Raw genomic sequence first — 26,207 nt, forward strand, 5'->3', positions numbered from 1 at the left:
AAGAGAGACATTTCAAAACACACAGCACAAACATAATGGAGGGTCCAGTGCAAAGCATGGGCTTGGCTCCATCTAACAGACAAAAGGGGATATTTTAATTATATTTTAATGAGGGTTTGCGCGTGACCAGGTCCATTAGATACTGAAATGCTGCTGCAGTTACCATACAGCCACCTTGGCATTTGGTGGCTAATGATCAAACTGGCCACTAGTGTACCCTTGAGGAAGGAAAATTAAATAAAGCTGCAGCAGCTTTGGTTGGTAACAGTATTAATACAATGGAGGTTTTAAAGATCTGTAGATCCACAGACATCAGCATGATCAAGTGTGAAACCTTAACTCACCAATAGCTGGTTCTATTAGGAAACATAACATGCAGAATAATTAAGTCCATTTATGATATATATAAAACAGGTTCATCATCGAGATACAAATATTATTTAACTAATAGAATGACTCAAAACCTAAGCTACATAATAAAGACATTTAACATCAGAAACAAGATTCCGTAATTCCTTAAGGCTGCAAACAGTGAAAAAAATGTATTGCCCTAAGAACAGCAAGAAAACTTGCTAACAGTCCAGACATCCTGCTCTTGGAGTCCATTTGTCTCTTAATGCCTTCAAAAGGCAGTCCTGTTATACATGCAAACACTATTTTTTCAGTTTAAATAAAGTTTCACTGATGTAACCTGGCGCTCTCAACTAGGATCTTTGGTATTCGTGCACCTCTTTGAAAAATAGTCTGGTTTTTCCACACATACATTTTCATGCATCTTGATAATTACAAGCAGTTCACACTGAAAAGGTGATTACAGGATTAGCATTTACTGTCTCTTCCAACACACAGTACATGGCACTGACACTAGTAGGTAGGAGGTTCAAGAAAATCCCAAATAAATGGCAGCTGTTCTTCTCACAATATGCAGTTAAACTGTGGTACTCAGCATGGTGAAAGTTTGTGTGATTGAGAAGAGGCTGGACACACTCAAAGGAGATGCCTAATGTTCAACAGATCACAGACATACCAACCTTGACTCCAGAAATTCCACAATTCTTTCCCAATCTTCTGCAAATTAGTGATTCAGAGAAGTATCACTACAAAGTCACTCTTTTCTTATTTTCCTTCCTAGGCATCTGCTATTACCCACTGTAGGAAACATGATGATGGGACATCCAGAACTCTGATCTGACCCAGTATAGCTGCTGTTGTGAAACAGGTAATTTTTCCGTATTATCTTACAAATAGACTCTGAACCTAGAGCTAGGAAAACAAAGCTCATCATATTGCTGAAATTACTGTCACACCTAAAGACCGATCTTTAAAAACAATAACCTTCATTTCCAGACTTACATCCAACATCCTGAACTGTGAATAGCGAACACACAACTATGTAGCCTTTTGTGGTTTATAAAAGTTTCATTCCTCTAAAAGACAAAAGACTTGTTGCCGATTTCTGATGCCCAGAAACATGATAGTATAGTCTCTGGATGTCTTATAGAGAATCAGTTCTGCCTCAGGGGGAGAGCAAAGAAAGTGTCTGAGCATCCTATATACCTTCCCATTCAGTACATGGCTTATTAGGATCTTTGTCCATACTGTATTGAAAAGATTCTACCAAGCGTCTTATCCCTTAGGCAGGCAGTCATTATCTACCACAGTAAAAAAATAACCTCAGAAACAGCAAGCTTCATGTCATACAATCATGAGCTTTTCAACAAGATGCTTTCACAGTCAAAAAACACCTACTTTTCTTGTATTTAAGCAACGCCAAGCTCTTCTGGCAGCTCGATGGATTCTCCTAAATCACCAATTTCCTTGCACAGCCTCAGAAGTAACCCAAGCATCAAGTGTCACCTAACTGAAGGAAGTCAGGTGACATTTTGCTGCTACCTTCTAATTTGAAATAATACCCAATCCTAGTACACCAGCATTCTAACCTTACTTTTTGTAGGGAATTTGTAATTTTTTGCTTCTTGTAGTCAGTTAAAAGACTACAGAGAGAGAGATTTGTGGGAGTTTACTTTGTCCCCCATCCTGGATCAAGTAATACAGTTAACTAACAAACAAGCTCCTGGACACAAAAGCTCTTCTTTGAATACTACACAGATTCCCCAATCTTCAAAGTTAAAGCTGTGAACCTATCCGAGAAGACAGGCAGACATTGTAGAGAGGGCTGAGGGAAAGCTCATAAGATGGTTGTCTCCTGGGGAAAAGAGATGGAGTAAGAGAATTATCTGTGGAAGACAAAGAAGTGAGCTTTAGAGCAGGGGTGCAGGGAAGATATTAGGAGTATAATTGTATTTTGTCATTTGTCAATTTGTCAGGCTCATGACTTTAACCATCCCACAAATCCTGATTTCCAGTACCCAGGCTCATCTTTTCGATGAAATCTGGCATGCATCTTTGAATGTCAGGACTAAAGAGTTAAAGATGGAGTTTTATAAGAAACAGTTGGTGTTCACTGACCGTGGGCAAGTTCACCCTCATACCTGAAAGTTGCTTAATTTCATCCATCCGCTTTCCATGAGGATGCGGCGAATGTTCATGAGGAAATCTGGTAAAAGAGTATTACACAAAGTCCTATGATCCCAGTGATTCTGTCTCGGAGTTCATGTACTGGGCTGGCCATGGTACTCTGTCAGCAAATTTCACTTTTGTTGCTCAGGTATAATCTGCGTATGGGATGATCTGCAGAAAGTTTGCTTCTGATGAGTTCAGCAGGCTTAGGAGGCTGTTGGAAGTGTTGGAGAGAAGATTCCAGGAGAGATTATTTCAAGATACATCTTCTTTCAGTATAGGTTGCAACCACTGAAAAGATTCTCTAAATTGATTTTGGACTCCAGATAAAGAAGGTGCTTTCTGTACTGACATCAAGTGCTTATGGGGCAGCTGGACACTTTGTGAAAAAACAGCGTGTATTTCCTTATGTGTGCCTAAAAGCTCACCTGTTTTACCCAGTTACAACAGTTTTACGTAAGATGCAACCACTCTCCCCATCCTTGCTTCTCTCACAGCCTTAAGAGACATAACACCACCACTGCTGCTTTTCTGACCCTAACTATACCACCACAGCACACCTTTCAAATTCCTCAGAAATAATCTCATATTCAGAGGATGCTACAGAACAGTGAGAAAAAATTACCCTTGCAACCTGCTGAGGAGACCACAACCATCACTGGCTTTTCTATTACAAAGGAGACCTTCAAGATAGCGTTCCCCAGAAAAAGTCTCCTACAAATATATGTTACTTATAAGGAGAGCCAACTAAGTAGCTCTTCTTGATCTGCCTCCTGGCCTGAAAATTCTGGCACAGCAGATGGTGAAAAGTACAAGGATAGGATGTGGAGTCCTGCCTGCAAAATTATTCAGCCCTATATCACTCTGATAAAACTTAACATATAGTATCAGAGCTTATGATGCTGCTGTGTGTTTGATGAAACTGTGTATCAGACAGTAGGCTGGGTCTCAGAGCCATGAAATCCACGTCTAGCTCAGGAAGAGTACAATCAAATAAACCCAGTTCTCACTGAGCTGCCCAGAAGCACCCTTCATTTTTTTCCCTACACACAACAGGACTGTGATTCTTTTTGGTATCTGGAAGCAGTGGTAGTAAAACATGACTAACTGGCCAGTAAGAGAATGATACAGAAATCAAGAACAAGTTTATGCAATTTATAATTGTTATGATTTCAGCTTAGCACTGTTTCACAGAATCTAAATTGACAGAGAACTTGAAATTTGAAGAATGGAATACTGTTCTGTGATGTCAGCTTTATTTTTTCTAAAGCATCCTGTCCCCCACACTTTTTTGATAAGGCAAAGCAGCAATCGGTTAGCACTATTCAAAACAGTAGGTACAGAACAGACTGGACTATCAAATTCTTACTTATACTGATGAGTGTTTACTCTCATGGTTATTTTATTTCAATGGAAAACTTTCTATTGACTTCATTTGTCTTTGAAACAGAATTGTATACCTTCGAGAATACCCTATCATCCTGATTCATAATTAAATGAATCCATACGGTACTTATTCACTGACAGTTCTTTACTTGGAGATCCAGAGGCATCAATACTGAAGACTCCTCTGTAGTACTGGTGAAGCTGTCAGTAGCAGGCTTCGAAGATTAGGCAGCCATAAGGAAAGAAATAAATATATAATATAGGATTGTTTACATATGAACTGTGTGTAGGTCTATCAATGATCAGGAGAACTACCTCCCCCTAACCTTAATTTCTCCCATCTCTCACCAGAGAAAACAGTAGCAAACAATCTTCATCAACAGGGGTGATGGCAGCAGATGTCACAACTGGCAATAGCAATTCCTGGCTATACACCACGTTCAGAAACTCTGACTTTCCGGTAACATACTAAACAGAAGTCAACCGATTTCAAAACATCCCCAAGGGAGGCAATAGAACTGCCTAAAATAGTAGCTATTCACCAATTCAGCTCTAGGATTCCAAAACTTTCTATGGAAAAGTGACATAACCATCTCAGTAAATGAACCACAGCCGTCAAGACAGATTCAATAGCTACACGTGTTTCCAAAAAATTAAAGAGATAAAGTTATTAACTTATTAACTCCTCCTATTAAACATTCTAAATCATTCTAGGTGGATTTTACTACGCAAAAACAAATGGGGGGGGGGGAAGATACATTTAATTATTTTAATTTTTGTAGACTGATACATAAGCTAAACAAAATATACAGGCCAGACTCCCCTCCCCAGTCCAGTTTCAAGAACTTGTTCATGCAAGACTGTATCCTGATCCACACAAACATCTCAAAAATCTTCCAGGCTTCCTCACCATCACTCTCTTCTTCCACGAACTAGACTGTAGATAGTAATAGTTGCTACTTCTGGAGCTGTGTAACACTGTCTTTATATAGTTGTATAAACTGTTTATTTTTCTTTAATTAAAAATCTCTGCTTCCTTTAACAGGGTGAAAACAGAAGATGACAAGGGACAAATGGAAGGGAAAAGATGGTTAAATGCACATGAAAGACTGCTTACAGACAAGCTACTGCACCAAGATGAATTAAAGTGAAAGAAAAAGACTAAAGTCTATGCTTCTCATCCTCAATCTTCCATCCGTCTTCAAGACTACCTTTCTGTAACTCTGGATTCCCCTCTTCTGATCCCTGCAAGCCCACAATTCTTCTGAAAGCCCTCCACCTTACTTTTGTACCCATTCCTATGGGGAATCAGCCTTCTGCTAAAATATCATAAAGCCAAAGTAAAATTTTGCAAACAAGGAAAGCCTGTCAAAGGTTAAAAGAGAATTTACTATTCAATCCCGACCTCCATTTTATGACAGTTCTGAACACATAATGAATGACTTCTGCCATGATTGTGACTAAACCTTTTGTACACAAGGCGAGGCAAGGCTGACATGGCAGTAACAACACCTAGCACACCTGCTATTATTTGGCCCAGATCAAGTAACGTTTGAAAAGATTAGAAAATATTCTACACTCATTCCCTCATCACTCTCCTTGACCACCATCAGTATCTTATTCTCAATGGTGCCACAAAACTGTATTGCCAAAATCACCCAACTCAAGCAGAAGCGCAAGGTGACTAAAATAAAGCTCCAAACTTAGTCCTCCTTCTCGTTGCTCCAGATACGCCGTCCTTGTACAATCCCATCCACCACATACCTTCTTCTCCTTGCCCCATTCTTTGTTCCGCCAATTGCATCATATCCTTTCACCCTGTTCCTCATGCTTGGTAAAAGCCTTCAAATTCCATCAAACTCAATATCCTCACAAGTAAGTTGATTCAAAGAAGGTAGATTTCTGCAGAACTATAAGCATAAATAATAACTCTGCTTGAGATTTTCTGAATTCTGGAAAAAATGCAGCTCTCCTCCCTCCTGGTCTAATCCCACCTCTAACAGATCCTCCATGGCATGATTATTCCATAACAGCCCACTTAAGAGTTCATCACATTTTCCTCTATGGCATCTGATGTTAGACACTAACAGAGGGTAAGAGTATAATTTAGATCATAAGCTGGTTGGGCCAGAAACCTAACTATAAACCAGTCGGTAATAACCTGCTCTCACATGCACTTCTTCCTAAACAGTCTTACAGAAGCAATCTACGTTCTCTTTTTACAGCACTGGGACACAGAAATCAAAAGTAAGGATAATAAAGAGGGAAAAAAAAAAAAAAAGTAACAAAGAAGGGGGGGCGGGGAGGAAGAAAAGAGAAAGGGAGATCTGGAGTAACAACAACATGGAAGTGTTTGTGATTAGAAGGAATATATTGAGTTCTATGTAAAACAAAGAATTCATCCCTGAATCAGAATTATACCCAATAACGGCAAGTCCTGACTAAACAAATAAATACACAAGCAGACTCTTCTTTCATGCCTTCATCTTCTATAAATTTTTACCTTTCAATGCTTGGTAGCCAGGATGAAAACATGGGTCAAAGTAGACAACATAAAATCTTTTATTTTCTAGCTATATCACAAAAGCACCGTCAGCACAAAACACACTTACTGTGTAACATTTCAACAGTGAATACAGACAAGAGGGAGACTTCACCGAAGAGAGACAGAAATGCAATGCGCTATGACTAACTTTCAGCAGATCTTATGGAGGAGTCAAATATCCTCCATATGTGCAATATCATCTATACTTATGCCTGGCATTGGACCTCAACTCTGAGATGAAAATAAATCCTAACAAGGCCACATACAATTATGATCCATTTTTTAAATTTCCAAAGGAAAAAGCTTAACTGTGATGTTTTGCCACTCATTTTGACATGCATCTATAACTAAGATGTAGGAAAAAAATCTGCAAAGACCACTCAAAGACACATCTGTTTGCTGAATACGTTCCACATCAGATTACCAAAAACAAAGATTTGAACGCTCTTAACCAGAAGGTGCTCACCTATTCCCAATACTAGGTGACTGTTCCTCTAGCACACCGCTTTCCCTACCAATTTTCTATGACATTTCCTGGTTCACCTAAGCCGTCCCAGAGAGCACCACTGCGGCACAGCAAATGCCACGAATCGCAAGAAGACATCCGATATCTGTGATATCACATGCTGGGATACTGCCAGAGAACCACAACATGCCAAAAGGATTTCACAGAGGAAAGACAGAATTATAAAAGACTAGCTAAAGGCCCACTGTCAAACTGGTTTTTAATACTTCTTTCTGAAAACACGCTACCTCCTAGAGTTTCCACAAGCCTTAGTAATTACTAAAATTGGAATGGCCCAAATAAAACAAAAATGTATCTTTCACCTCATTTTGAGTGTGCTTTTGACAACACTCCAGAGCCAGATTCCCTTCTTCTGGGCTGCGTATTTTATACTGAATGGTATACAAAGTATATACTATTCTATACTAAGAGTTTTCTACCCACACTTTAAGAACAGGAAAACAGAGCTGCAAAGCCGTATGATTTGAGAGCAGCGATGATAAAAGAATACTTTTACCATTATTTTTAAATAGCTGACTAAATTTCAAGCTGGAAATACCCTGTAAAGCACATGCTGAATGGTCCTTTCAGCCTGGAACAAAAGTAGAAATCAATACATGGCTGCTTTTCATTTTTGCTCAGCCATTTACCTTTAAGAGATCATTTTCAGGCAAGTCTAATGAACAGTCACATTAAGAAAGCATACATGATGCAACTACTTTCTACTGGCATATTATGTAAATTACAATAATGCCACCCCTTCCCTTCCCCCCCCCCCCCCCCCACCCAAAAAAAAACCTCTCAAAGAACATTTTGCCAAAACTCTGCAAGAGTTTCTGTTTGGGAAAGAATAATACAGAAGAACAAAAAAAAAAAAAAGAAAAAAAGGATTTAAGTCAACTGAGTATGCAGTCTGACAAAATAATTATACCAAAATTCAGTGACAATTCCTACAAAAAAAGAACGAAGAGTATTCTGCCCTAAAAGCATCTAGATTTAATGCCAACAGAGTATTACTGTGCACAGAAGAAATACAGCATAAGAAGAGGAGAGTCATAAAACAGTTTACGAAGACAACCTGCAAGTGAGGCAAGCAATTAAAAACTACAGATACTTGAACTCCAAGTATATTATCAAAATAAAGGGCATTTACAATAAAGTAGTAAAAGGAAGCATACACCGAATACTTTAAAAAAAATGTACAGTAGTCATTAGTGAAATTAATGAATGGCTAGCATAGATGCAGCTGATCACATTAGCACTCAGGAAAGTGTATGTTGTCTCCTGCCTCCGTTTATCTTACAAGTAAATGGTTAAAATATTTGCACTAAACAGTCTGGGAGCTGCAGTTTTTTTCTATAGCAAGTATATTTTATTGTGCAGGAACACCAACCACAACATACTAACATCACCATGATGCAGAAAAAGCACAAAGGCCCCTACATGCAAGCTCCAGCTTAGTAACTGTGTTTACTTCAATGCACAGTATTTTACATTGTCACCAAGAATCTTTAAATGTCTATTTGTTTCAGTTTTGCAACAGGAGCATTAACACACTGCCGCTTTATTTCTTCACATGCAAAAAAACCAAAGTATTTTCATACTGACCTTCAGTTCTTCCAAGAACTCTAACTTTACTGTTTTCTAGAATAGCGTTATTTGGCATAGTTAAATAATAAAACTATACTAACTCAGGAACATTTTTCAATTATGTAATGAATCTGGTTACAGTATTAACTAATGATTCACTGGTGAATATTTAGTATTTAGTATCAAGAACTAGGTACATGACTGAAACAGTTTTTTAGAAAAATACAACACACCATACAGATTAACTGGCTCATATTTTTAAAGCATAGGTTGTTTGGGGTTTTTTTTTTAAATGAACCTGCTACTAAGTAATCCCACTGAAAAAAGGGATAGCCAGCCTCTCATTTTGTCCAAATGAAAAAACAAAACCAAAATAGACTTCTTTTCCTTTACAGTTTTGTATCAAGTTTGCTGAAGCCAGCCAGTTACATAACACTTACTTTGACTTATGACCTATTTGCTCACTGCTCATATAAAAATGATCATATATGATGGTCTGAACATCCATTACGTGCTAGGAATATAATATATTTTTTAAAGTGTTTTTTTTCTTTCAATTTAGAACTAAAGATAAAGGCAGCTGGGAGGCTCATCTTAAATTAACACTATACAGGTATGCTTTGCAATCATGCAAAATTAAAATGGCACTCTTTTCAAATACAGTGTGTACCAAGTACTTCAAAATATTTCAGAAAAAAAATAAACCTGTCTCATTCTCCATCACTCCAGAATTGACACCAGGAAATGAAAGTGAATTTTTTTTTTTTTTTTAAAAAAAAGGGGGGGAAAAAAGGGGAAAAAAAAAAAAAAGAGTTGTGCTGTAACTACCCATATGAAGTCAGAATTTTAGAAGAATACGTGTGTGTGTGTGTCCGTGCAGGCACACGTGTGTGTGTGTATAGGTGTGCAGGCAGAGAGAACTGACCCGAGGACTGGTTGCAGAGCCCGGGTCAGACCCGAGCAGGGTTTTTGTGTTTGTTGTTTCTCCCACCCCCCACCCTCTTTTTTTTTTTTTTCTTTTTTTTTTTTTTTTTTTAAATGGTCGAGGATTATCTCTATGAGCTTGTAACTTGAACCTACAGATCCACGTCTGAATTCGGGTACGGGTTTTTTTTTTGACCGAACGGCGTCAGCCCCCCTCTCCCGAGTGTCAGCGGCGGCCGAGTCCCCCCGCCAAGTTTCTGGCGGCGGCGGGTCCCCCCGCGCCCCCTCCCCGGGCCGGGCCGGGCCGTGCCGTGCCCCCGCCGCCCGCCCCGCCGCCCCGCGCCCGCTGTCACAGTTTGCCCCTCCATACAAAGAAGTTGAACGGCAGCCGTACTCACCCCCGGCGAACTGGTTTTGCGCGACATAGCCCAGCCCCGCGGAACCTCTCACAAATCCCCTCTGGAAAATGGAGGGGCCGGCATCGGTGCCCGCCCGTGCGATCCGGAGGAAAGAGAAGTTATTTACATGTTACGGCCCGAGCCCGGCGCCGCGCGGAGACATCGACTGCTCAGCACTGCCCGCGATCAGCCATGTTACCCTCCCGGAGCCGCCGCCGCTCGGCAGGAGCGCTTCCCAGGCCACTGCCCCGGGGCCTCGGCGCGGCCGGGCGGGCGCGGCGCGGGCGGCTCTACAGGGCCCCCATGGCGGCGCCGCCGGGGGAGCGATCCGCCACAGCCCCGATCGCCTCGGAACTTCGGCTCCGGGATCCTCCCCGAACCAGGCTGGAGCCGCCGGCGGAGGAGGGCGGAGGGGGAGGGGAGCGGAGGGAAGGGGAGGGGAGGGGAAAGGGAAAAAAAAAAAAAAAAAAAAAAAAAAAAAGGAAAAAAAAAAAAAAAAAAAAAAAAGAGCCGAGCGAGAGAAAGTAGATCCGACGCAGCCGGGCGCCGCCAAGGTGCGGACCGGAGTGCTGCGGCAGGAGCCGGGGCCGCCCGCGCTAGCGAGGCAGAGCGGCGGCGGCCGGAGGCGCAGCGCCCCCGCCGGAGGCTCCCACCGCCCGGCCCCCGCCCCGCACCCCCCGGCGCGGCGGGGACGCTGCGGCGCTGGCGCCGAAGGGGGCCGGGGGCCGCCGGGGGTCGCCGCGGGCGGGCGGGCGGGCGCGGCGAAGGGCGGCCCGAGGGCCGGCGCGGCCCGGCAAGCTGCGGCGGGCGAGCCCGGGAGGCGGCCCCGCTCCCCGCGGCACCTCCCGCGCCAGGCGGCGGCGGCGCTCCCCGGGCCCGTCTCCCTCCCCGCCTCCCTTCCCCCCGCGCCGCCACTCTCCCGGTCAACAAAGCGGCGCGGCTGAAAAGTTGCAAAACGTTTCCGTCGGTGCCGGGCGCTTCCCTGGCAGAACCCTCCTCGGCTCTTGGGGGCTACGCTGGGAAAAAGAAGGGTTTCAGTCTCAAAGATGAATCTTCGGGGATTGGATTTTTTTTTTCTTTCTTCTTTTTAATATTTTTCAGGCTGCTCTACCCTTCTCTAAAAGCAACGTGGAAGGGACGAGCTAAGCAAGCAAGCTTGACAAACGTCCATCTACAAACGGCTCTTTCCTAAGCCTCCGAATGGTCCCTGCCAATTTTCTTCTAGAGGGAGAAAAACAAATCAAGAAAACATTACGCAACTATCATTTCACTTGTATCGATAGATACTTGCAAACCAATCCGTCTGCCAAGTTAAGTAGTAACGCAATTACCTTTGTTCAACTTCCCTTCACGCAAAAAACCCGAAGCAGCTATTGTGTAATGCTTTGCTTCTGTCAATCTTTCATAAGTTTCCTTAAAACGTGTTTAAATATCAGACATCTGCAAGACACAGGTTGACATGTTGACAACAATCATCTGACATCTTAAACAAAAATAAGACCACGCATTACATTTATTTTCTCACTCATCTGAATTTTTTTTAAGCCTATTCTCTTCTGTTCCACCGAGCTGCAACTGGACATACCTAACCTAGGGCACCTTCTGCTGTGGACAAGCAAAGAACTTCAGTATTGCCTTATTGGTACTGGTTAGAGAAATTCTCAGTAACACTCAGGAACTCAAAGACCATTTCACCTCAAAGACTGAACAAAACAAACCCCAAACCCCACAGTGATTCGCACAGCGAGATCTACCCAGGTAGAGGGAGTGGAACAACGCTGCCTATAATTGTATTTTCAATTGAAACATGCACTAGGTGCCCAGCCTACAGGGAAGTTTTTATCAAACCAATTGTCCAGAGATTAAGATAAATTTTTTTTTAAAAAAAGCACTCACATGAAAAAATCTCCACATGTTTACTCTGAAACAAGTAGCTATTGTATAAGAGCCATCGTGCCATGTTAGTACAGGTACAGACACACAAATACATTTAGCTACAAGAAGCTATCAAGCTACGGCTTATCAGCACATCTCTGGTAACCACGCGTATTAGCACACTTGGTCTGCTGCAATGAGATGGTTAAATATGTTAGTCTAAACCTTACCAAAGATGGTAAATATCAGTATTTTATTTTGCAGTATGGGTTCGTGATTTTGGTCCAGCCAACAAGTGGTGGATTGCTAAACCACTACCAAGACATTAATCAATGTGCCTATTCCCTTTAGCACTCGTAGCCCTTCAGGTTTCACCAGGACAAACCCCTCTTGGACATGCATCTTCATACAGTTTAAAGATATTTCTAACCAGTCATTCTGAGATTAACTAAAGTAACTCCTCTTAAACCAAAGAAGATACCCAAAAGTGGTCAGAAGCCATGTATTTTCCAAATCGTATCAAAAAAAAAAAAAAGTTTCTGTGTTTATACTTAGCATGTTAAGCAAGGCTAGAGCACCAAGTTTACTGTATGTCAGCTATCCCATAACTGCTTATTTATATAAGCTTCCACTACCACACTGGTGTGGTACCTTCTGAGACGGTACCCCCAGCAGCACAACTGACGCACCATAAATTCACAAAGTTGTTTGTGCTGCTATACCTTAAACCTGTAGATATTTTCAAACATGTTACACTCCGTAAAAAAATGCTGGTTTTAACATACCAGGTAATGGGTCACCTGACAAGTTTAAGTATGTTATAGCACAAACAAGTCAAGTTGCAATTTAATAATAGCTGGTTAAAATAATAATAATAAATTACTCTCAGTACTTTTCCCTACTGTTCATGTGACCCAAGATGCAAGCTAACAGGTATGAAGTCATATTAGCTGGCCTTGTTCTTGCCCAGAGCTTCAAACATGGAGTTGCATTTTCTCTCACGTGAGAGATGCGAGATTTAGTTCTTTTACTGTAAAAGCACATTAATTGCCATAAAAATCTTAGTAAGGACAAAACTGTCATTTTACTACAGCACAGTCAGACATGGCCCAACATCAGTCCTATTGACTAATTACTACTTTGCCACACAAACTGCCCGTAAATTGCCCTCAGTAGGATTATACAATGAGCTGAAGGAACAACTCAGGGTAGGGTTTCACATTCGGCAGCAATTCTAACCAAAGCTAATCCCACCCCATGCCTCTTCTTCTCAGCCTCTGAACTGTGCCCGTTCAGCTGTACGTTAGATCACGTTGTGAACCAGATGAGTGGACTGATCCTGCTACAGGGTAACCCAGCGAGAAGCAGTGGGGCCGGACACTGAAAAAAGGCAAAGCAATTTTGTCTGCATCAATTCCCTGCCCTGATTCACACGTCTCCACAAACGTGTCTCACCATGATGGCAAGGCAGAAACTGTTTAAGCCAATGCTTCTGCCAAGAAAATGTACATGGGAAAAATGGGATCAGTCATCTCTCCTAAGACAGGCTTTTTTTTTTTTTTTTTTGTAAGCAACAGAAGCTATGGATTTAATGATTAAGATAAAAACTTATGTCTATACATCTGGTGGACTGTTTTCTTCCAAACTCAAGCTGATTAACAAGGATACAACTCTCTTGAGTTAATCAAGACACATTTAGCAAAGCACGCCTTATCAGTTTATGATAGCCTCTCTTTACATTTTCTAACTTTTGGGAGAATGTTACTTCACAGCAACCAAGAAATTCAGACACAGATATGTCACCACTTCCAATATTTTCCAATCTAAATTCCAGGTGCAATACATACACAAATAAGAGACATGGGCTTCACAACAGAAGTATTACCTGGTTACTACAGCTAGGTCATACATTTGATTTGGTACTTCATTCATTTTAAAACGTACAAAGATGAATATGTTAAGAAGCACAGAAATGTGTTTCTCTTTTTTAAACCTCTGTTTCTTCTTAACTTCTGCCTGACCTGCTATTTCCAAGATCTTCAGTGGGTTGCTAATAATATTATAATGGAATCACAACCACTTGAGATGAAGCTGTAAGTATCTAGCTACAAAAGGACCAGAAGCAGAAAAGGAAACTCAAGTATTTTTCCTTAGCCTGGCAGTTCCACTGAAATGTAAAGGCAATTTACCTTCTAGCACCCTTTTATGCTTCCATGCTAGGTATCAACTGAACCACCCTCTTCTGTGAATACAGTTTCTCTGTAAATTCCACTTTTCATGCCAAAGCACAGATTAAACAGAAGTAGTCTAACTTCTTTTTTTTCATTGCATTTGAAGGGTTTTGGAAGTGCTTAGTTTCTAACCTGTACTAAGACAATTTATGGAGATAGAGTCCATTTGAAAAAAAAAAAAAAAGAAAAAAAAAGAAAAAATATTCCAAACACTATTTTTTCCTCTTCCCTGTGCTGTCTCTTTTTGTGAGCATGAACCAGATCATATCTGGAACCCAAGATAGGTTGGCAGCACATCATACAGCCAAGAAACACATTTTGTGCATTAACTACATACCCACGTTAACATACTATTATAAATTTGATTTAAAGCCATTACATCTAAGATGTCATATCTAGCAAGCATGCTATTAGAAATAAAATTTGAACAGTAACGTTAGTTAGATAATTGAAATAGCTTTCTACATAGAATCAAATTCTGCCTATTCTTAGGGCTTTGACAAACAAGTTATGGCAAATATTACTGAAAAGGCTCAAGGTGTCTTTTTCTCCCGGATGCCTTTCCATGCTTCAGCCAAAGGTTACCATCCCTACAACAGAGAAGGCAGAACAGGACACTCCGATGCAAAGGCTACCATTACACTTAATTCACTGATGAAAGTGATTTTGAGGTAGAAACCCTGAACAACAAGCTGGAGTGTACCCTTTTGCCTCTGTGGCTGATATCTTCCCACAGAGCATCAGGACAGATGTCTTGAGGTAGCCTGAGCTCAGAAAGTGTCACCAGATATCGTTCAGGAACACAACGCAAACAGTGATATCAATGGAGAAACACAGGCCGTATCAGGTTAAAAAGCATTTCTGAAGAAATATTTGAAATAAAAAAATATAGGTTTTCAAATCTCACATCACCTCTAGAAATCTCAGATTTCCTTACTCACTTCTTCACTTTCCCAACAGCACTGTTTTACCTGGTATTAAAGTAGCATGGCACATGGTGCTTTCTTGCAGAAACACTGCACAAGAGGCAAGAGTCTCATGACCTGTGTCCATTTTACACTACTGCTAAGTGCTGGTATGGGTAAACTCTGTTGTGTGACTGAAAATTATAATGTAGTACTGCTTACCAGAAATGGAAATAAAGGTGTGAGCACATGAATTCAGAAAGGACTAAAAACTAATATAGACAAATAGACCACAAGCTGAAAAGCAGATTCAAGAAGAGAAGAGGTAGAAAACAGGCAATACCTAAATGCTCACGGGCCATCAGAAAAATGACTCATTGTTAATGACATGCATTGTTAGCTGCTAGCATAGACGTGACAAAAATTTTCAACAGCACATGATGGAAATCCAATGAGAATACATATTCTGACGTATGTTCTTTAAAATAATCAAGATAGCCCTACACTTTTCTAGCACAAACTTTTGCATATACTCTTTAAGAAAAAATCTGGAATGCCAGGTGACACCATTTCTGGGAAAAAAAAAAAAAAAGTAGTAAGGAAGCAATAATTTACTTAGTATATGAGGAATCACACAGGTTAATAGATAAAGCAAATATCAGGTGACAGAGGGAACAAGAAACACAGACAATGAAACAAAGAGATTTAGTAAACTATTTTCTGTCAAGAAATAATACAGGAAAGCACTTTCTACAAAATAAAGCTTATTACACATAATTCACCGTGTAAAGGCAATGGGTACAACATAAATAATGGACATGACCATCAGAAGGAATGCTCACAGAACAGGATCATACAGTAACTCTGGCTGGAAAAGACCTCAAAGTTGAGCTAGGCCAACCTCCTGCTCAAAGCAGGTCAAACAGAGCCAGATCCCAAAATGGTTTACAAATATTTTTGAAGTTCAATTTGTTGTTTACATAGCTATGTAGTTATACACAGTGCTGAAAATAGGTGGTACCCTATTTGAAATAACTTATGATCTGAATAAGCCAAGTACAGACAGCAGACATCAGGGCATAAAGGTGATATTCACATGGCCTAAATCACACCTAAACCCCCTCATCTAGCATTTCCTACTAGATGCTCTAAGGAACTCCCTGCTCAGCCTTTAGTCCTTCTGAATTGCATTTCAGAGGTACCTAGTTCTCTCTTCTGACTAAGCATAAAGACTTCAGCAGAATTTGAGTACACTTCCTCCTATTCATTAGAAAGCTGCTTTAGAGTAGGAAAATAAGTACCATTATTCTTTTAAAGCTCTGAACAAAAACAATTCAGATAGAAACTAGACCATCACAATACTGCTGAAAAAGGAACCTAGGTGGCATGACTACGGGAGCTAGAATTCCGTCTCTGCCCTGTCCCCAAGGCCCATTACTAATAGCTGTTATGGAATATGCTCCCATATCATGTGATCTGGTCATGTCCATCCAGCTGTCCAGCTGTATGTTCCTCAGGTTCAGCTTGGGCTACATATTGGATGACAAAAAAACCCAAAACAAAATAAAAACAAACCAAAAAACAACGGAAAAACTCAACAACTTACTCTAACAACATTTATAGTCTTTAGATAAAAGCCAGATAGCAAATGCCTTAGTACTTTCCCAAATTCTAGTCAAACAAGGAAAACAGTGCTCCTTAGAAGATACAGGATAGCTGAGAGCCCAAGTTTCAACTCAACAAGTTTATACATGTCCAAGACAGTTATAACTTCACTTTTTTGAAGTGTGAGCATGTTAACTAAGTATAGACAAGAAACTCTCATTGGTCTAAAAAAGCCTTTAAAATAACATGGTCAAGCTAACAATTTAAAAACAGGTTCTTTTTGACTATCACCACAGTCTAAACCTAGTAAAATGAAAAAAGACACATTAATTGAAAAAAGTAAACTGAAAATATTCTTAAAACAGTATTTATTTATATTGTTGTCAGTACTTTAAACCCGCACTAACAGTGTCTGGCTAACAAACCTTGAGATCAAGATTTTCTGCTTGTCCGTAAAGTAGGTATACAACCAACAGTACTTTCTCTGTTCTACCACTGTATCCTTATCCGAGAAGACCACATGTAGAGCACACTAAATATGTCCGTTTACCAGGTTTTTGTATTTATTCTTTACCGACAAATGCATTTGAAACAGAAATGATTGTATCTCCAAGCTGTACAGCACATGATAGGACAAAGAACATTCCCCATTCCATTACAGAAAGAGGCGACAGAATAGCCAGCCATGAGCCAACTCTTAATGCTACATGAAGACCTTAGGGAAATAATTTTGTTAAATAATCTTGCTTACAGATCATTTATTTCCTGAGTTACCCCCTGTTTCTGGGCCTAGTTCTCTCCTAAAGGGTTTCTGGAAGACAGAGGCAGAAAAATAAATTAGAATTCCCGCTGAATCTGGTTTGCACTTTTCTTTGTATAAATCTCTACCAGGATGCCTGATACAAGGTTAATTATGCAAAACATGAACCAGAAAAAATTGTGTGTCAGAAGACTGAAGTAGCACTGAAAGGCAGCTTTTCCCAGAGCCTTATGGCTTGAACATCCCATCTCTTCTGCTCCCTCTAGAGCAATTCTGCTGTGAGCTGTTCTTCCTAAACTTACATCCCTATGGGTTAGAGAACATTAACTGTGGCACAGTGTTTGCCCAGGAGGCCAAAAGTAAAACTGATGAGAATTCTATCAGTTTCACTGAATTCCTCCTTCAACAAAAAACCCCCACAAACCACTAGTTATAGTTACACTAGTAAATTAAACATAGTTGGTGATGTTGGCCTTCAGGCCGACTAGCACAGAACAGCCTACAACCGTGCTATCTAACTCTTAAACAAAGCAGCCACATGTAAAATATGCTGGGAACGGTGTGTGGCCCACACAGGCCCTTGGGTCAGCCTTGAGAACTGTTTGGAAGAGTGCTGGCAGGCCAAGGTCGCAACTATACAAGCAACCGCTGCAATAATCTGACAACAGGGACAATGGCGCCTAGTGACTGCAAACATTCCCTGTTGGGTTTTTTATGAGCACAGACACAGCCACTGTGAAGAATCTGAGTGCTCCAGGTGCCAGAACACTATTGCTAGCTACAACCATGCCACTAATCAATACAAAACACAAGCACAGTCATGAATTAGTCCAATTTATAAATGGTGAAATTTAAGGAAATTGAAATGAACAGTTCTTTTCTCTTTATTTTAAATTTTATTTCATAATTCCCTTTTCCAAGCCTTTCTTCACAATGAAAGGCATCTGGCCCATTTCTAAGTGAAGCTCTAGTCTCATGCAGTCCAGTGGGCCATGATAAGAAAAAAATACTATACTTACTTGCTTTTATTACAAGGAGGGGGGAAAAAAAAGAGGAGAAGGAAAAAAGCTGGAGTAGAAACAAAAACATAAGCAACAGAGAATGGAACTAGGGAATAAGGAATGGAAGAGCTGGGAGAAAAAAACTTCCACTGACCAAATGAGGGGAAAATGGTAAGCCTTTCGAAGCAACTAACAGAAGCTTTCAGAGTTTTTATCTTGAGGGTAAAAGGAGGCCTTCATCTTCCAAGATGTCTAATAGAAAAGCAAAGTAACAGAACAAACAGCCCAACATGTTTGTGAAAATGTTGAGGACAACTGTTTCACTAAGTTGAGGATGCCAGAAGAGCAGTTACTTCACACTTCACTCTATTAGGGCAAGCTCAATTTTAAACATCTCAATGTGTACAGTGATTTGGCTGGAAGTGGTAACGAGAATCATCCCCTGTGCCAAGGAAGAGGGAAAAATGAGAGCAGTAGAAAAAGGAGAACAAATTTTTATCTTCAATTAGCTGAATAAGAAAAGCAAATTTCAACAAACTCTTTGAACTTATTGCTAGAATCTCTTGAGAATGTGATTTAAAAGAGGACTGGCAGTTATTGTACTGGAATACGCACAATGGCAAAGTATTCCAATGCAGGGGAGAGAGAGGAAATGTAGTATGAACAATATGGGCTGCATCAAAAGCAGCCAGTAATAAGGGTCTGAAACTAGAAAGAATCATATTAGGAATGGAAACAAGGGCATTTTAATGAATATAAAGGAACAGCATAAACTTGTCAGGGATAAAAATCAGAAGAGATAAAAGCACAGCATGCATTATTACCACTGTGCAATATAAAAGGCAAACAAAGTTTCAGAAATATTTTAGAAGTAAGAATAAAAACACAACAGTCAGTACATAACAATGTTAAAGAAGAACAAACGGATAACAAAACAGAACGAAATGCTGTTCGCTGTATTTCAACCTTCATAAAACAGATTTATTGTAGACAGTAATAAAAACTGATTTTGTTATTAGGCTAAATAATCAGGGAATAATTCAAGTCAGGACTGGAAGAAATTCACACTATACTTCAGAAACAAACAGAAGTAATCTCTGAACTATGAGCGATCATCTTCCATAATACAGTCCTGGTGAAATTGCCCTAAAACAGGTTGGCAACAATGAACTAGAGCACTTAAAAAGAGTATTTATTTGCAAATTATTTTCAATCAAGGTGGGAGAACATTGCAAGAAAGTTCCTTCCTCCAGGACCTGCATAAGGAAATTCACATGCATAGAAGAGTTGCATACAACAGATGGCTGATGCAGGGGCTATAAACATTTTAGAGGACAAGACCTTAATAAAAATCATTCTGATAAATTGAAAAGTGGTTCATATCAACCAAGTGAAACTTAGTAAAGACTAGCAAACTTTCGAAGGATAAATCAGGTAAGTCAACATTATGTTGCTACAGAGGTTGTCTGTTCGGTACAGAACAAAGGAGACAATAACCTAATAAATAAAAGTTTACTATAAAAATTGTTCTCCATTTCAGCTGTGGAGTCTTAACTGTAATACAAGACAAAACTGGCTTAATCAGCAGTAAAGAACACTTATTTTATACTTTAGAAAATTAGTTACTGAAACCAGTTGCCTAGAGATGTAGTGGAATTGCGTTCGCCAAATACTTTAAAAACAAGTTGGAGAAACATTTGTCAGAAATGGTACAGTTACACAACACAGAAGGACGAGCAAGATCACCCTGAAGTCTTTTTTGGCCATACAGTTCCATTCATCTGTGGTGATATAGCAAAACTAAATATTCATTTTCTTTAAAAGAATTTCATTGTGCTTCTGAACTGCACACTTCAGGAAAAAAACTAAATAATTCACATTCTAGATTTATGAAATTAAAATCCCAAATTTTAACACAGCATAGCTCCTCCCTTTATTAATAACAATATGGAGCCATCCCATCATGTTTAGTTGAGAAAACTTCCACTAAGAACACTGCAGACAGTCTTTACTGCCCAACAAAGACAGGAGGGTAGACACCATTATTGGAGTAGCCCGGGTTCCATGAACCCTGGGATGTGCCAGAAGTCACTCTGGAGTCGCTACAGCATCCCGACAGTACCCTCCAGCAGTCACATAAGATGCCGGCAAACATTTAGTGGCAGAAAACACATATTTAGACCACCTCTTCACTACCAAAAATTTCTTTTATCTTGCTGTGTCATGCAAGTGATTCAGCTGCACACACTCCAAGGAATATACAAATATAATAGGCAAAATTAAAAATTGGTAAAGTTTCCTAAAGCTATTTTTTCTGATAGCCTAATTGAAACTATTTTGGCAAGAATTTATTGTCAGTAATGACGCAGCAGAAGAGAAAAAAAGGCCTCTTTTTCCCTCTCCCCCCCCAAGCCAAGTCCGGGGGGCAACACCCTAGTTTGACAGGGTTTCCAGCAGCTTCTTCAAGAAAAGAAATTAGGATGTTGATAAATACACCATTGAAAATTAGTAATTCTATACCTATATTGGAATGGCTGGCAATAGGATCTGGTGCATGTGTAATTTAATAAAAATACTTCCAAAAATGTGAAAGGGAAGAATATTCTGAAAGAAGCAAGATCTAGTGTTATTTTATTATAATGCCTATATATTGTCTATACTCGTATGCCTATACACTTGTAGGAAGGAGCTTTCAGAATACCAGAAACTACTATGACATAAAACATTTTACTTATTATTTTAGGGTACTTTGAATATTCAATTTAAGAATGATTCTGAGGATCAAAGTGAGAACCAAAGTTCCTTATTTAATCAATGCCAATGTTTGGGGCAAGAATCAGATGAGAACAACTCGTCTGTCCATACGCTGTGAAGAACCCTCTCAACAGCATTTTTTTTTAAACCAACCAGCCATCATATATAACATGACTATAGGATGTAAAAACTCTCACAATCTCCTGTAAGAACTCCTAAATTGAAGAACTCAAAAGGAGTCGGCCTAAAAACCAAACACCCTCAAATTTCAGACAACCAAGGCTATAGCTTTGCAGATACTACTTTAAGCTGGCAGTGCTACCAAAAGCCGTAGCATTGCCTCTCCGCAGCCTGGCTGCTTACTCTGGCCTCCTCCCTCATGCTATCACAAACACGTTTCTTTGCCAGGTTAGTTTTAACCCAGATCAATTTCCCAATGCAGTTCACCACATGGCTACACAAATGCCTGGGTCAGCACAAGGGAGAGAATAAACAGCTGGTAGCATAGGGAGGGCAGCACTGCTGCTTCTTTTTGCTGCCAGAACCAGCTTAAGATTTATGGTGTTTGGGGAAAATAACCACCTGATGCACTCCATATACTCACTGCCTATGTTTCTCTAAGTAATAAATATTCTGGATTTTAAGGGCTGAATTTTCCTACTTCATCTTACTTTCAAAATCACCAATGCTACTAGAAGAACTCACTTAATATAGTTCTTGAAGCAAGTGCTCAAAACTTATTTTGATTACTCCACCTGATAAACTCAGGAATGGCATGAATGGGAATGTTTATTGCCATCCTTCTAGTAAAAAAACAGTAAAAAAAGAAAGCAAAAATTACAGAATTCAGTGCAAGTTACTAGCAAACAGTACCTGCTACAGTAAAATCTCACTTATCTGTATATTTCCAAACCATATGAATAATGTAGATTGCATGAATTGGTAATCAAATATATTAAACATAGAAAGGAGAAAAGGTTTCAATATTTTTTTTAAATTGTTAGTCGCTTGTTTACCATTTCATAACATTTTAGTGTACCTATGATAGCATTTCTTAAAAAGTGAAATTCACAGCATCAGTGTTTAACAACATAAGGGAGCGATCATTAGTGGTGGATAAGGAAATTCTCTCTAGTTATACATGAGCCTGCTACCCCTCCAACACTGTTGTGGGATAGCTGGGCTGAAGGGGAAAAAACAACTCTGGCCCTAGAAAGGCAGAGCTTACCTATCCTCAGCAGGCCAACTGCCTTGGAAAACCATCTCTCAAATGACAAAGCATAGAAATGTCCACTTCCAACTGCTTAGCTTATGGAAGAACAATGACAAGAAGTTAGTAGGAGCTGAACACACTAACAAGAAAGGAGAAAAAAAAAAAAAAGCAAAGAGAAGAAAATGGAAGTGTTTCATTGTTTCGAGCTAGGAAAAGTCTCCTGTGTCATTGAATACAGGATGAAAATTGTCTGGTGTGTAGACAGCTCAGAGGGTAGAAACCAGGAGACTGGGTTCTTATTCTTACTTCTGCAAATACATGCCTTATGACTAATATACCTAGTATGTTGAGATTTCAGAGACTGTCATCGTACTTGCTCTGTCGTGATACTGCCCAATAGCTCTTGGAGGTCCTCTCATGACAAGTGCTACATAAAGTCAAGGGATCATCAAATACAAACATTAACAAACTAACAACTGCAAGGTCAAAAAAAAAAAACCTCAAAGAATACTTCATTTTCAAGTGTAGTCTGTTTCAAATTGTGAAAACTGTGGGATAAGGTTATAGAAAAATACCTGTTTACAACATTAAGCATAATCTCACTCACGCTTAAGACACAAGTGAAAACACCACATTAACCAATATTTTAACAACTTCGATATCATGGCAAAATAATTCTGCAAAACCCACTATGTGAAACAACTTTCATGGTCATCCATCACAGAAGTCCTATCAGGAACTGAAAACCAACAGATTAATACAGAGATCATTTACAAGAGATCATTTACCTCCTAAGCAAATAGCATTGTGAGCAGTTGAAGCTAGGTTCCTATGCAAGAACTACCTAAGACATTGAGGAATTGCTTGGTAGTATGAATATGATGGAGGAAGTCATGCAACATGGGCTGTTGAAGAAAATGGCACAAAGTTCCCGCGGGACCCGACTGCACGTAGCTCAGTCCTGTTCTACAATGGACTAGAAAGGCCTTCAAAGAGCCAAAGTCACGTCCTGATTATGAAGCCTACCCCCACGCCTCATCCCTTCACACTGTGTGATCTAGTATGTACCTTCTGGCTTTTGGCCATTTTGATACGTGGCTTGTACAGGCAGAAGTATAGGCCACTGTTTGCTTTAAAACCTTAACCCTTATCTGTACAAGAGTTGTGCAAAGCCCATCCACCGAAAGACTTCCATCTTGCCAGGTAGTAATGGCTTTCCCTAACTGTAAACATGTATTTACAAGCATTTTTATTTTATAACACAACAGAAGTTCTACAATTTCAAATGTTACATTTTGAAGTGAGAAAAGGGCAGGCAAGTAAAGATACAAGTATCACACAGGAGGTGTGTGATGAACTAAAGAAACACAACTGAGCTATGAGGAGAACCCATCCAACACATTAAGGTCCTTTTGAAATCAGTGTAGGTATCTTTAAGGACTGGCCTACCCTAATGCAAATGCAGCTAAAATAATGATAAAAATTCTTAAATAATCATTTCCTGGCAAAAATGCTATGCTTACGTGTGCTCAAAACTATCTGCATGTGTGAGAGATCTATGGCCCTTGAAAACCTACTGCAGCTTACATTGGCCAAAGTAATGAAAAACTAGGACGAAAATTAAAACATGGGTAATTAAAAATAAACACACAGAGAGTTTTCCACAAATTTCATGCTTTTTGAAATCATTATCCTATGCTGTTTTGAACTACACACATCTGCAAAAATAATTTGTTACATCAAAGTCTGATGGATGCTGAAAATAAAATTTGAAATGAGCTTAGACACTGACTTACAAAGTAACTGTTTTCATGATCACAATCAATTAGACTCCTGGCTACTAAATTTTTGCTCAGAGGCTGATTCTGTTTGTGCTGTTTATAACCTGTATAGATTAAAAAAGCTCTAGTACTTAGACTACAAAAATGTTTACTGCACCTGTACAATACTATTCTAATACATTTTCATGAGTAAACAGCTGTTCATACAATGACAATATAGTTAAAATGGAACCAATACTCTCCCCCTGCAACTTCTTTTTGATCATATTCCTATCCTTCAGGTTCATAGCCTGGAAGTTGAAGTATAATCCAAGTACAGGAGTTAAGTTTCCAAGATTTTAGGCCATTCAATGAGATGGCCCCTAATTATTTCCATTCTTCCTATACAATACCAGCAGGACTTCTTTTTTAACCATGCACCTGAAAGTTTCCTTCTCCTACATTACATTGTATCTTCAGTAATGCAAATTTATTCTCTTTTTTTGGCTTTCATAAATGCAATCTCTCCACCTTTTAAATTCATTTGAAGGTGAAACTACAAAAATATTTCCTCGTTCATTGCTTTGATTGTAGTTCTTCCTTCTTCCTGATGAACCATATCATGAACAACGTACCTGCTCTCAATTTCAAGGCTCTGCATGGCCTATTCTAGCTCTACCTCTTAAATTTGAACAGCTGCTCTATACAGATACCCAGTTGTCAAAATGTAAGGAAGAAAATACGAGTGTTTGTCTAGCACTTCAGGCGGGAAACAAGCTATCCGTGAAAATCCTCAGGGTGACAATGCTACCCTCCTTTAAATATATCCTCCAAGTCTGATGCCTATGAATCATTCACCGATGCAGAGATAGCCAGAGTACTTGAACTTCTGCATGTTCTTTTGCTCATAGCACTCTCACAGCTCCCTTGTGCTTTCCCAATACATTTCTTTCATTTACATGCTGTCTTATCTTTACATTTAAATTAAGAAATTGTTTGTGCAGAAGCAATCTTTGCTTATGCACTTGTACTGTATTCAGTATAATGGTGCCCTGGCCTCTAGGCACAATTACAATATAAATAATAAAAACAAACTGTTCACCTAAGATTAAGTCTCCTGACAATGCTTTTCATGGAGCTATATCCTTCAAACAATGATAAAAAGCTGTTCTAGCATCATGCTCAGTACCTCTCCAGGTACTGACGCCACTGAATCCCAGGTCGTCACCTATAGGAAACCTCAACTGTTCCCTATACATATATCTGCGTCCTCAGTACCACTGGAATTTTTACTGATAACGAGATAAAACGCAGGATGACAGAGACTTGTGCAGAGCTGTCCTATTAAAGAACCCTGTGCTCCCTTAACATAAGCCTACTTCTGGGAAGAGTTGAGAATCCTTGGCACCTCACAGAAGCAGATTCAAGGCAGTTTTCCATCTGTCTGCTTAAACTCATCAAAATTTGCTTAAAAACATGGCCTTCAAGAAGGTAAAATACCAACCTACAACATTCTCCAATACGGTATTGTTCTTTAATGGGGCATCCACAGCTGAGGAATTATTCTATTTTGGCTTTGCTGGTTTAATGCAGGGCTCTTCATTTTATCATTACTTAGACTGCACTTAGACTGAACATTCAGTGGAACATTTCCTATAATGGGATAAAGCGAAATGAACAAATGAACAATTTGACTGGCTAATAGTGATTTAGACATGTGATTACAGTACAGAAAATGGTCTGACATATGCTCTTTTATCTGGTTTACATGAGGCACATTAATCCAACTGGAAAGCACAGAAGTGAAAAGGAAGACAGGACCAAGCAGTCATAGGAAAAAAACAGAAAATATTTTCACTTATGTTATTTCTGCATTTGCTTAGCTAATCGTAATCACTATTTTGTAAATAGCAAAACTTGCAAGAGAAAACCATTTTCTCCCCAAAATGGATGCAACTAAAAAGACTGGTCTATACCTAGTCTGCGAAAGTTAGGCAATAACTATTTTTGAAAAAAATCCTAGTTTTAAAAGCATTTATGACATGTTGGTAACATCTTTACCAACATTACAGGTTTTCCATAAAGATGCAGAAGGACACTTAGCACCACATCAGACAGGAACAATCATACTGCGAAGAAAAAGAGTATTGATTCATTTTAATTTGTCTCAGCTAATTTCATTTCCAGCTCTTACACAAACGTTTACAGTCATGTCAGCATAAGTACGTATTTTTA

At 39.6% G+C, this 26,207-nt stretch overlaps 1 protein-coding gene across 14 annotated transcripts in view; it reads right to left on the minus strand.

The window, feature by feature from the left end:
• KMT2C (lysine methyltransferase 2C) overlaps positions 1 to 26,207 on the minus strand; it is a 201,040-nt gene that overhangs the window by 171,532 nt on the left and 3,301 nt on the right. The window contains exon 1 of one of the 14 annotated variants that reach the window (XM_074831323.1): positions 9,996 to 10,233. The exons of 12 other annotated variants lie outside the window; for them this stretch is intronic. In XM_074831323.1, coding sequence (XP_074687424.1) covers positions 9,996 to 9,997 — 2 coding nt within the window. In that variant the 5' untranslated portion in view covers positions 9,998 to 10,233. Of the gene's footprint in view, positions 1 to 9,868; positions 10,234 to 26,207 lie in introns of those variants that run through there. One more of the 14 variants, XM_074831332.1, reaches the window with a different exon arrangement.

The sequence above is a fragment of the Strix aluco genome, chromosome 1 (assembly GCF_031877795.1).
Source record: "Strix aluco isolate bStrAlu1 chromosome 1, bStrAlu1.hap1, whole genome shotgun sequence".
In the NCBI taxonomy this organism is placed as follows: Eukaryota; Metazoa; Chordata; class Aves; order Strigiformes; family Strigidae; genus Strix; species Strix aluco.